Source organism: Dryobates pubescens, chromosome 21 (assembly GCF_014839835.1).
Source record: "Dryobates pubescens isolate bDryPub1 chromosome 21, bDryPub1.pri, whole genome shotgun sequence".
Taxonomy (NCBI): Eukaryota; Metazoa; Chordata; class Aves; order Piciformes; family Picidae; genus Dryobates; species Dryobates pubescens.
Genome location: NC_071632.1, coordinates 15,099,698 through 15,113,033, shown reverse-complemented (window position 1 = coordinate 15,113,033; position 13,336 = coordinate 15,099,698). Strand labels below are relative to the sequence as shown.

The 13,336-nt window shown below is 41.6% G+C and overlaps 1 protein-coding gene across 1 annotated transcript in view; it reads right to left on the bottom strand.

Annotated features, from left to right (window-relative positions):
* The window catches only part of KMT2C (lysine methyltransferase 2C), a 184,585-nt gene that overhangs the window by 20,143 nt on the left and 151,106 nt on the right, over nucleotides 1–13,336 (bottom strand). The window contains exons 34-41 of the mRNA XM_054171155.1: nucleotides 11,347–11,529; nucleotides 8,809–10,689; nucleotides 7,505–7,830; nucleotides 4,808–6,630; nucleotides 3,454–3,565; nucleotides 2,444–2,522; nucleotides 2,263–2,326; nucleotides 58–290 (exon numbers count right to left, since the gene is read on the bottom strand). Coding sequence (XP_054027130.1) covers nucleotides 58–290; nucleotides 2,263–2,326; nucleotides 2,444–2,522; nucleotides 3,454–3,565; nucleotides 4,808–6,630; nucleotides 7,505–7,830; nucleotides 8,809–10,689; nucleotides 11,347–11,529 — 4,701 coding nt within the window. The remainder of the gene's footprint in view (nucleotides 1–57; nucleotides 291–2,262; nucleotides 2,327–2,443; nucleotides 2,523–3,453; nucleotides 3,566–4,807; nucleotides 6,631–7,504; nucleotides 7,831–8,808; nucleotides 10,690–11,346; nucleotides 11,530–13,336) is intronic.

The following is a 13,336-nucleotide window of genomic DNA, read 5'->3' as shown; positions in this document are numbered from 1 at the left end:
TTGAAGGAGCCATACCAGTATGACAGCTTAGTATCATTTGGGATTGCAGATGATTACCTGGTCTAGCTGCTTTTGGACCATACTTTGCTGCTCAGTAACATGTTTAAGCTGTTCTGCATCTTCCTCTGGGAACTCACGGCCAGCTTTCTTGGCTGTACGCTGTTTTGCTGAGAGTGCCTTTTTTGACTTTCTGTGTGCTCCAATCTGCTCCTCAAGGTACTTCTGTTGCATTTGAAGAAGCTGTTGTGTTTCTTGCAGCCATTCTTCATATTGCTTTCTTTGTGAATCATCTAGAGAGAAGGGAAATTAAGCATGATAAGAGCTTCTCCTTCTGGGGGTGGGCTCTTGTCCTGCTTTTTAGAGGTTCCTCCCTTATTTCAAGAAACAATTGGGAAGTTCAGCCAAATTTGACAGAGGGTATGCTCTCCCAAGAGATATTAAGCTCTTGGAGTGATGTGAGTAAAGGAGAAAAAGACCCAAATTACTGCCTTTATTGAAAGAATGCAGTTTTACCATAGTCCCTTAATTTCAAGAGACACGAGCCCACTGTGTAGCCAGTAAATGCACTAGCCAGTGAGCAAATGCAGCTGTGAAAGCAGCTGCAGAACCTGGTGGTACTCTCTTCTGACACGGAAGAGGGGACATGAAAGAACTCAGGTGAGGGCAAAGAGATTAGGGAGTAAGAACAGAAAATTTACAGGAACCAGAGCCTCATTTATTCTGGCATTTACAGAAGAGTTTTTTACATGCAGAACCTGTTTTAAAAGTTATAAACTTCCATCAAATAGTCATGACATGAAACAAAGATCCTGTTTTTGTAAAAACAATTTTCTGCCAATCCTCTGCACAGGACCCTCAGCAGCAGTGCCTTCTCCTCCTCACAAACAAATGCACTCTCATCTAGACTGTAACCGAGACATTACTCTTAACAAATGAGAAATGCTCATCTGCTCTGAGCAGTTCACTGCTCTCAGATGTTTTTCTTGAGGCAAAACAATCATGTCTGGTAACATTTGATCTACACTAAGCCCAGAAGGCAAGAGAGGTTTGGTGATGGTATCATTTGTCTCCTGATTGCACTGTGGCAATGAGCTGGGTAACCAGGAACATGGCATGGATCCTCCTTGTAATGAAAGTCTGTTAAATATGGATACCTACACAATGGTAGGATTTCACTACAATCATGTCCTCCTTGTGCTCCAGCCCCTACCACCTTTTCCTTTAACAGTTAACTGTGGTAGCAACAGCTACCAACTCTTAACAGCTCACCTATATCCATTCAGAGAGCTAGCTACAGTTCAGAGGGGTGACTGCTCTTTCAGTAAATTCTGCACAACTAATCACACAACCTGAAGGGATGAGTGAGTGGAAATTACGGAGGGGAACTGCAGATGGGAATGATGTGAAAGTACAAAAGGAAACACTGAAATATGAACAAGTTCCAGCTAAGAATAATTACTACTGAAATAGAAACAGATTTTGTCAAGTGCTCAGGACCACCATCACCTCAGCCAGAGCAATGCCACCACCGAGTGCTGTGTCAAACCTCACCAGAAATCAGTACACATATTATTGCAAAGCTCAGTGCTGCCACTCCAGTTTCTGGTAAACGTGAAGGTCTTTACTTCTGTTTCTTACTCATAAATACCAAATTTTTGCAGACAAACAAGACTGTGGCCTTTCTCTCCTAACATATGCTCAGTTTTAATTTCTGCTGATAAATCTTTCTCATCAGAGAGACTGGGATTTGCAGTTGATCTAGGGCAAGCAGAAACAAGGAATGTAAGAGAGTAGTGCTATGTATCTCTGCTTTCAACAGCTGTGGTTCCCAGGCACTCCTGCTTAACTAATTCCTGGAAACCTATTATTGGTGTTTGTTAAAAGGACAATGATGCTGCACAAAATTTTTTGCTTCTGAGATAAAAATGGGCTCATCAGCACAGTTCTTCCCACCAAGCTCAGACTACTACAACACAACCAAAGGCCAGGTTTTAACAGATTACCATTCTTACACAAATTCAAATAATGCTAGTTTTCTACTTGTTCTATTTCCCTTTTTCCTTTTGTTGTTTCTTTGAGGAAAGCTTCTTGAAAAATGTTAATAGCATTTACTAGGCACACCTATACTGGTAATGATGAAATGACTCAGTCTTAAAAGGATGAATTTTTGAGAGACAGGATTAATTTATGGATACTTTATTTTAGAAACACCAGAACTGCTGAATGAAACAACATGCAACAAATGATTACATCTGTACTTACTGACAAAACCAGGACCAAAACTGGGGGGATTAGGTCTAGAAATCTGAGGTGTCAAACTTCCATCCTAGGAATTTCAGTAAAACAGAGAGAAAAGGTTATTAAATCATGATTTAATATAAACCCCCAAACTAGTCATCATTATTAAACATTTCTGTTTAAACATCACATCATGTCATAGTACCTGTGTAATGGCCTGCTGCATATGATTTTGGCCTTCACTGGTCTGAGCCCCTGGCACTGGTTGACCCATAAAAGGAAACCTATTGGCATATAAACAGAAGGTGAAATTATAACTTTTAAAACTTCTGGGCATTTTAGGGAAGAGACAACACTTTGTAACACACCAAACTTGCATAAGCTATCCAAACGTTTTCTAGACATTTCTTGAACTTCTTTACTTATCTTTTGCACCATCTGGAGAATATTAATTCTCATTTGATGCTATGACACTTTGCCCTTGGTTGAAACTATTGCATTTTGCACTTTTCAGAAGATGAAGTACACATGATGTAATGCACATAAAACCTATTTGTATTTAGATATCATGGTTACCAGCACATTCAACTAGAGATGGGTAATGTACACCTCAGTAAGCCATGTATTATCATATAACAGCAAAGTGTATATTCAGAAGGAGAAAACACATTGGTTTTATGGGTCACCTAAAATGAAAAGGTGCCAACCCTTTCTGGCTCATTGACTACCCACTTACGGTAAAGGCAGTCATGGTGAAGTTTGCACAGTTCATAGCTTCTTTTGTCCTCAGAAGAGATTTAAAGAGAAGATGAAACTTCCATTACTTGGGCCAAATCTTAATTGTACTTGCCATTGAAGTTTAACCATTGTACAGCCATCAACACTTCAAACACAACGTGTGGAAGATGTGTCAGTACATAAGTCTCAACAGTGAAGCCATGCTGACGAATGATAATACAAATGGAACACAAGCCTGATGTGTTTTAAGGCATCTTGTAGTTTCTACTGTCACACTTACCTCCGAAGGATAAAAGCAGTGTGGCAGTAGAAGCTATAAAATCTATTCAAACACATCAGATGTGTTCCAGTTGGTCCATTAGCACGGACCTGACAAGCACATCTTTTTCCACTTTTTCATTTCCTGTGCAGTTTCTCTAGCTCTGTCATTTCCTTTACATTTTGTAGCCCTAAAGAACAGTATCACGTGTTGCCTACCTGTTCATAACCATTGGCGGCATCCCCATGTTACTCTGCGCCATAACCTTATTGATCCCCTTAAGAGCTACCATTTTTGCTTTCATTATGGGATCAGTAATTGCATCAAAGTCTACAAAAGAAAAACAGTAAAAGTGAATTACATAGCTCAGAATTGTAAGTTAGTAACTGGAGCTGACCTGTTGAGATCTAGTTCCTGCATAAATCACCAGTAAAACAACGTAACTGCATTACTATTGCATGCTGCTTGAAATCTGTGGTTAGCATGTAGTTTCATGTATTCATATATATACTGTCCTTGATTTCAACCACAACATACAAAGAAGAGCAGCCTATGAACCAACAGAGGAACAAATGCTATTTATAAGTTTAAGAATGAGGAAGAGGAGTTACTTCTGTGAGGTCAGTTGGCCCAAGTGACACACCACCACTAACATACTAAGAAAAGAGCTTTGCCTCTCTATAATTAGCAGTGGCACTACAAGCAGAAAGGCACACCTGGCCCACAGAGGACCTGAAAAGACCATAAACATGTTGAACTCTGCCTTTTTGCTGTCTCTCTCATTAGATGCCTCACACAGAGCAGGTTAAATAAGAGTATCAAAAAGCTGCGATTGGAGGGGACCTCTAGAGGTGATCTTAGCCCCTGGGGTGGCCGCAGCATGCTCTAGCCCCACTACAAATATGGAACTGTGAGTTGGGGGCTACACTAAATTTGTCTTTCAAACAAACATGGGCAGTGTAGTTACAACTAGCACATTTCTCAACTTGTCATATTTCATTATGTTCATCATTCACTAAGTTATGGTGATGGTCTTGATCTGAATGCTCAAACTGCTTTTACACTGAACAGGAAATGACACTTCAACGCTTTTAGCACATGTAGAATTGTGACGTTTCTGGGCTCTTTTCTTGAGCCACACTAAGCACTGTGAAAAAAATGTAGTAAAACCACCATAAATAGAAAGCTCATCTATCAAATACCAAAAGGACAGCTACTGCACTCAATCACTTCATTCTGTTTACAAAGGATATGGTTACTCCATATCACCCTTTAGAACCTAAAGTATCGAGAGTTTACACCACAGAGCTGATGTCAGAAAAATCAGCACTAACACAACATTACCTTCATCTTGGGCAAGTCAACAGGAGCCTTGCCACAGAATTCAGAATGCCACCTAAATGCTCCATTTCCAAACTCCCATTGTACCGACTAGACAGTTTGGGGTTTTTTGTTATGCCACATTTAAACTCTGCATTATCTACCTGCTTATTTCATTGCCCCAGATTATGTAATTATTTATTGTTGCCTTTTTAGAAAGCTAACCAGAGCACAGAGACATCACCCACATACCAATATTGGGGAAAAATGGCTCTGAACGTTGGCGAATCATGGCTTGCATCTGTCGTTGCTGCTGCTGCTCCTGTCTTTCCTGATCCAAAAGGTCCTGCAGAAGAAGTGGCTGCTCCTCCAGCAGAAGTGGTCTCTCTCGATTTTGTTGCTGAGCTAATGGTTGAGGAAGCATAATCTGTTGGGGCCCAGATATGCCACTAGGACCAGGACGATTTGTGACAGCCACAGTCTGATTAGATGTCTGTCCTGGCCCAAAGCTATGGTTAGATGACTGACCCTGAATAAATCCTGGATTTGGTGACCCTTGAGAAAAATTATGGTTCATTCGTGGAACCATGGTCAAATTTGAATTTAAAGTGTTTTCCAAGATCTGTCCAGCAGGTGTCATTAGTGTTTGTGGAATACCTGATGCATGGTTCATTTGTGTTGTTGGCAAAGATTGAGATGGAGATCCTAGAGTCCTTGCTTCAGCGTTATCTGAGCTTTCATTAGCTAGCAAACTTGAGAGGACTGGTGTGGACCCAGAAATACTGCAAGAGCTTACTGCTCCTTGAAGAGGCAGAGGAGCAGATCCCTGAGTATCTGGACTAGGCACAGTTGTTTCTTGACTAGGAACAGCAGTATTTTTGTCAGGGAATTCTGAGTTAGCAGGCTGTACAGGAGCTTTTTCTCCATCCTTTACCTCCACTTCAGCAGCCTGCTGACTACTTGTGGATTCAGCATTTCCATCACTTTTTTCATTTTCATTCTTCTTTTCCTCCTGAGTGTTTGGGGAAACTACTTCTGTTTTGATTTCATTTTCTGCAGCAGATTTCTTCTGTGGAGACTGGGTCTCAGGAAGAGAAATGGTTCTATCACCTTGGTCTTTCTGTTTTGGTTCTTCTGTCTTGCCCTGGATATCCAGTTTGTCATCAATGGGGACACTAAGATCTAGTTCTTCATTAAACATTCCTTTCTTATCCCCTACATCAAGGTCTGGGTCTGTGTATGCAATGATATCAAATTCCCCAGACCTTAGAAGATCATCAAGGTGAGGATCATTGGTTTCCAAATTATCTAAAGTATCCAGTTCATCTCCTTTTCCATCCTCTGTGTCAAGATTTAAATTTTCCAAGTCCTCATCATCTAAATCTTTGACTTCAACCCCCTCAAGGTCTTTCACATCCAAATCTTTTACAGCAGGATCATCAGGATCAAGCTTTTCCTCTAGACCATCACTTGGCTGGTTGGGAATCTGTAAATTTGCAGATTCATCATTTGGTGCAGATGTAGACAAAGATGGCCCTGGGAATGCATCAGCAACCGGTGGATGACTTAGAGAACGTATTACAAGTGCAGGTGGGTTGTCAGGATTTATTTGATCCTGCTGGGGTTGTGACATATGCTCCAAACCCGTAGGCATCTGCAACTGGTTAGGTATACCTTGAGAATTATGTCTCAGCGGTTCTGCTGGTCTTGGGCCTGGAAACTCCTGCCTGGGTATAAAGGCTGCATGTCGCTGATGTTGTGTTGCTGCATCCATAACATTTGCAGCAGAAGGATTAAAAGGCAGCCTTGGCCTCCCATCAGGAACTCTGTGACGTAATTCAATAAAAGCCTGACCCAATATATTGTGCTGCTGAACTGGAATTCCTTGTGGAGGAAAATGCTGAGAAATCCCAGACGCATTGTTTATTTGTGGATTGTTCACTGGCCGAGGCATATCAATAGACAGAGATCTTCTCAGCTGTGGTGGAACTCCAGGGCGTTGCATTGGCTGCTGAGGACCAAGGAAACGTTCTTGACCTGATGGTGGACCATGGCCACCTCCTGGAAACCCATATCTAAAATAAAATACGAAAGACTAAATGATCTTTTTTCCTTAAGACTGCCTAGTCTGGTGTGTTTGACTACATAACTACTCCCCAAAATGCTTTACATGATTCATTCATTAAGATATTTAAATAAATATTTTGACTAATTATGCTTACATTTAAATGAGCTTTATGACTACAATAAAATAATTGCTTTAATTATGTTTAATAAACAACCTGTTTTCAATTCCAGTAATAATAATAATGGATAGAAAACTCTGACAGTAAGAAATATTTTAGTAAATAAACTACATGCTAATGCAACCCAGTGTAAAAAAAAAAGCTTTTGTGTGGATTTAGAAATTACTGAAATGAATTCCAAATATTGAAAACATTAATTCCTGAGATGACAAGGTATGTCAGCCCTGGTGTTCATTTTACTGCTTGGCATTCCCTGTGCAAATGGCACAGATGGGAGCTGACATTTGGTGACACATTCATTGATAATGGAAACAAGAATATTACATTTATCCATTAGTCAGACAGATAAGCTAAAGCCAGACCTGTCCATTGAAAAAAAAGAAAAGAAGAAAAGAAGAGAAAAGAAATGCCCCCAATCCATGGCTAAGGAGATCTTTTAGGTCACATAACCTTCACAAGAATTGCAATTGCTCCCTTTTGATTTCGTATTAATTCCCAATAGAAGACAGCACGAGCCGGTGTGAGTGCAAATACACTTTCTGGTACAGACACAGGCAAGCTCACTGTACTTGTTCACTTCAGGACCTACCTACTGTAGACAACAGATTACTTGTCATCAAAACCTCCCAGCTTTATATAACAATTTCTGTAAATGTAGAGCTATTCCTGTAATATCCTGGGTTTAAGAGATCAAAGAGCTTACCTAAGACCATGAGGTCTCATCCCCATGGTATTCATATCACCTGGAAACTGGGGTCTACTGAACTGCCCATCAGCAGGAAATGGTCCCCGTTGGTCTTTTGGGTAAACAGTGAACCTTGGCCCACCTGGAGGGACAACTGAGGATCTAATATTCCCAGGATACGGAGGAGGAGGGCGGTTAAAGATTTGGTTCAAGTTGTCTTGCTGCCAATGCTGAAGAGGTGTTGCATGGGTAGGAGCTGCTGCATCCTGCAAGGCTTTTTCCTGACGAACTGCGTTCTTCTTCTGCTGCTGTTGCTGCAGAATAATTTCACGCAATTTCTGGCGCTGTTTAAAAAAACAAAAATCATTGTGCTTGACACTGCAGTTGACATATTTTGAAGTGTTACACTCCACTAGGTTAAACCTTTTGGAGAAAAGAAACTTCAGTCACTACAGAAAAAAAAAAAAAAGATAAACTACTTAAATCACTTCAGAAATTAGAGGAGTGATCCAACGGTGCAAAATGCTGGTAACAGAACTTAATCTCCAGACTTCTCGATCGACTGTGAAACCCTTTCCCCATTTAACATAAAAGCAACATTCTTGCTTTCTTCTGTTGCAACAATGCAGGTCCGTTCACCACATGAAAAAGTGTGTTCTGAGTAAGAAAACTGATCAGATGTCTACCGAAGAAAATTCAGTAAGAGGTTTACACCAAAGCTGCAGACTTTACTCTGAGTCTGTATGGTAAATACTGCCAATTTTCCCACTAAATCCATTTCCCATCACTCCTTCCAAACAAAAGACTGAACAGCTTTCCACAAATTCAATGTAATTCTGTTTCCCAAGCATTCACTGACAAAAACCTTGAGAGAATGTGCCTCAAGAAGAGCAGTGATCAATGGCAGGATTCACCTCAATATGTCAGCCAACTGAAGAACTAGATGTCTAGTCTGAGATCCTCACTGTCACAAGTCACTGACAATCATTTCTGTATCTCATTTATTACAGGGCAGAGTTAATTGTCCTTTCAAAGTTTTTTTACCTCAAACTGTAGGTAAGAGCTATGACACAGCAATCATCTACATCTTCAGTGGTTTCAAAGATCACCTTTGCTCCTTAAAACTTACTGATCTTTCTATATTCTCTCTATATTGTGGTTCTATCCAGGAGGACCAAATTAACATCCTAAGTGAATGAAGACAACTCTCTGTTATAAAGCCATGTTTAACAGCAAGAAATGTCAAGTATTAGCAAGCATGGGCAAAATTCTTCTACTATTTATGGAATTTTAACACCATCAGTATTAAACATTATTCTCACCTGTCTCAACTTCTCAGTGTCTGCTTGAGACATGTTCATGGTATTCTGTGTGTCTGTTACTACTGTAGTAGGTGCTGGGCCAGGAACCTGTGAAACTTTGGGAAACTGCTGTCCTTGAGAATTCATTGGAGAATTTCCAGATGTATTGAAGTTGCCCTCAGATCCAGGCCGTGGCTGTTCAGCAGCATCATGGGCCAGCTGACCAGTTGCAAAGGATTCTGGCTGAGGTCTTGGAGTCATTGGTGGCTGATCATATGGGTCACGTGCTGGAGCAGCTGGACCATGACTAAATGAATCTGTTATTGCAGGTCCTGCAGGTCTGGGAGTTTGAGAACATGGATCTGATGGCCTGACAAAAGTGCCTTGCACCCTGTTCTGTGGTGCCTGCAGGAAAGGATCTCTATTTGGCATTAGTCCTGGTCTTGTCATTGCAGGTCTGTTAAAACTCTCTGGAATCCCTGGCCTTGGAGTTGCTGGTTGCTGAGAATAAGGATCACTGAGAACTGGCCTGGGTGTTCCAGGAGGCTGGGCATATGGATCAGAATGTCTCTGATTTGCTTGGGATTGAGCAAATAAATCTGCTGGCTGAGCAGGTCTTGGTGTTGGCGGTTGCTGCATATATGGATCAACTGAGGTGGGCCGAGGAGTTCCTGGAGGTTGGGCATAAGGATCAGCAACTGGCCGAGGAGTACCTGGAGGCTGGGAGTAAGGGTCCTGAGAAGCTGGCCTTGAAATGGGTCCAGACTGAGGGAAAGAATCACTCTGCTGTCGCACTATCCGGGGTGGATGGGCAAAAGTCTCCTTTATTGCAGGATGGGGAGTGAGTGGAGGCTGGCTGTATGGATCATTGGGCTGATTATGGGAAAAGGTGTCCACTGGCCGTGGTGTCAGAGCAGGCCTTTCGTAGGGATCAACAGCAACACGCCTTGGTGTACCTGGCATTGATGCATAAGGATCTTGTGGGGACTGGGGCGGGCGCATAGGAGTTTTAAAAGGTCCAGGGCTCCCATCAACAGGAGCAGGAGTAGGGGTCAGTGGTGGCCGTGCATATGCATCAGCAGAAGCTACTCTCTGTCTCTGAAATGTATCAGTTCTAGGAGCTGGCTTAGTAAACAGATCACTGCTTCCAGCTGTCAAAGGAACCTTCCCTGGCTGTTCCATAACAATGGGTGATCTTGGGACCCCCAATGGTTTGGAGAACTGCTCTGATACCATGACAGGCCTGGGTGTATCTGGTGGCTTTGCATAGGGATCACTGCTACCTGGAGATGAAGAACATGAATCCCTGACTGGTGAAGGCCTGCTTCCTGATGGTTCTGTTACCTGAATGGGCCGAGCTATGGATGACTGTGGTGCACACGTATCTAAGGGTGCAATGGTATTTCTTCTAACAAAGTTTTGGTTAATGGGTGCTGGTCTAGGTGTTCCCACCATTTTAGCATATGGATCCATTGGAGAAGGAGGTCTTGTGTTTGTGGAACCTGGAGAAAACATTTGTTGTGATGATGTTTGAGGAGTCTGAGACTGAGACAGTGAATCATGTACTGGGATTCGGGTTGGAGTAGGGGGTGGGGCTTGAGGTTTTAGGAACACATCGTCTGAGGATGCTGATGTAGGCGTAGCAGGTAGCTGCTGCTTTGTAAAGAGATCCTTATGGAATGTCTGTTGTGCAGGAGACATATTTCCATTGCCAGTCTGTGGTGTCAAGGGGCTCTGGATCCCACTGCTAGGTGTGTCTGAGCCAGACTGGTTCAGAAGCTGTTGTGAACCAAACTGCTGCTGCTGCTGTTGCTGCTGCTGCTGCTGCTGCTCATTTTTCACTTGTTCAAGCTTCTGTGTGGCTTCTATTTTGGCTTGCTGCTTACTTTTTTGCCGCATTTGCTGTTTCAAAATTATGAGGAAAACGATTACACTTGTTAAGTCCAGTGTATACAAACCCCTTCTGATGACTGAATCTATAATTAAAACCTTAGGACACATCAAAGATCAATTACAAATAATTGTAAATTGCAGGGTTTAAATGCAATGGGAGCAGAGGGTCTAGCTATTTGTAAAGTTCAATTACCTTGACGTGCACCTTGATTGCCTAGGAAGAAGCATTTCCCAGGCTGCCTAACGAGCAGCACTGCTTTCCAACCTCATATTCTGAAGAGGAAAGGTTGCTGACAGCTGCAGCACTCATGTGAGACAAATGGGCTCTGAGAGACAACCGGCCCAATTTGAAGAAGTAGTCTGCAGGACAAGGTTACTGCAACACAGACTATATTAAAAACAAACCACTGCACTAGCCAGCCATACAGAGAAAGAGTAACCTGCTTCCATAAGAGGTAGGATTTATGAGTTGAAGTTTTAAAACAAAGTTTTCTAAATCTTACAAGTAGCTTCTCTTGCGATAGCATCTATTTTCTCCTTACACATACCAGCTGGCTTTATGCTTTCCCACAAAGAAAGGGTAAAATCAATTCTATTAACAACAGAGTCCAACAATGCAGTAAGAAGCTGGAAGAAAAATAACAAAACACCCTAAATGCAACACACCTGTCTGAATTTCCATTCCTGCTCATGTTCTGATTCCCTCTGTTTTAATGGATCTTTAAAGAGGTCGGAGTCGATGCGTGAGCTGGGATCAATGCTATCCTGTTGCTGCTGCCTTTTCATGGAGTCATTTGACATCTGTACTTTATTGATGCGCAAAGCAGCTCTATTATCTCTGGCTTTTTGCTGGAAAAAGAATTTTTTTTTAAAAGGAATTAGCTTAATTTTCTTCTGCTAAGTGGAAACACTGCATCTGTTATTCCTACCAAACCTATCATCAAATTATTTGCGCAGCCTATTTTAATCACGTGCGTGCTTGTGAAAACTAAATGAAGCGCTTTAAAGGGAACTCTGAATTGGAGCAACTTCATCCCTACAGAAATTCTGCATGTAAGATACACAGGAAAAACAAAGGAGTTATTAGCAGTAGAGGTTTTCTGTACGTTGAGACTGCCTGTTCAGGTACCGTGCTGTGCCAAGAATGCACAACTCCCACAGTTTACCTTTCACATCACATATTGGTGTGGTCTGCCATCTGAAGACATGAGCACAGCACATGATGTTTGGATCAATAAAGGCCACCAATGCAGAGAACTTCAATGACAAGAAAAATACAGTCTACTCCGTTAAATAGCCTCTATAGATCACCATCTGTGTTAAGTTAGTAGTATAAACATAGGATATGGGCTTATGGATCAGGAAAAATTGGATTGAAGAACAGCAATTGCTCTTCAATGAGGCATTTTACAGCCATACTGACACTTTAAAGCATCTAATGGAAGTTTCAAAGAGTCTGGTTTACCACCAATCTAGGATGTGATTCCTTTTCTGAATCAAACCCTCACATCTTCTTTTTCACAATTTTATTTCACAGTTGTCAAGTAGGGGTTGCCTAGCAGAAAAGGCTTTAATCCTTTCCCTCCAACAATGAAAGTGACATAAATGAGAGCACCAGTGTCACAGCAGCAGAAGAATTAGTGTCATTTTCCCCCATAAATGATGGGATTGTGCATACTAAGGAAAGTAAAAAGTGTTCTGTGAAAATTTACTAACTCTCTTATGAATTTCATTTTTAAGGTCGCCTTTATTCATCCCCAGAGTGTAAGTCCCTCAAGGAGAGGTACCACAGACACTGCTTGTGTGTGCAATGCCAGACCCGGGAGCAGTACCACAGAAGCTTTTTGTGTGCACAGTGCCAGAAATGCTAGCAACAGCTGAATGGAAAGAGTACATGGACTATAACTTCTGCTGGGAAATAACTGCTTCTTGCTGTGGAAATACTCATGTGCATGCAGCCTCCTCCCAAACATGTGGGAAGTAATTTTTACAGCTACATTTTAGATACCCATCAGGAGAATAGCATTGCATTTGTTAAGGACAACAGAAAAGACAAAATCCAGTAACAGAAATAACTGTGAAGTGATAAACGCCTGGATATAAATCTACTTGTGTAAGTGGGCAGTATCTTATAAATACTATACAGAAAGAATCATCAAGATTAAATATGGCATGGACAAGATGGTCCAAAGGTGCTGAAGCTATAGGCTTGAATAAAAAGCAGAATAATGACAGTGTCTCAGTGATACAATGAAGATAACAGAGAATTATTCTCTCAAGTGACATGGGGTTCAGAAAGATTAGGAATTCCACTTCTCACATTCAGTCTTGGGCAATGATTTATCTTCTAAAAGCTGTCAGGGAGATAAGGGGATTTTTTAATTTGAACAGTAGGAGATTATGGTGGTACTGCTAAGCTCTGAGCCATCAATACACCTGGGAATCAAGTTTGCTCACTAATGGGACCATACCAAAAAAGTGGAGGTGGGGAGAGGCTAAGATACTGAAAACATAACTGTGAAAACCACAGAAACCTCCAAAGTGAGAATGTTCGCTCAACTGCTGCTGTGAAGAAACAAAGAGAAGATGAGAATGAGGAGAGAATAGGGAGGTGAAAGAAAGTTAAAGTACATTTTCTAGTAACAACTGGGATCCT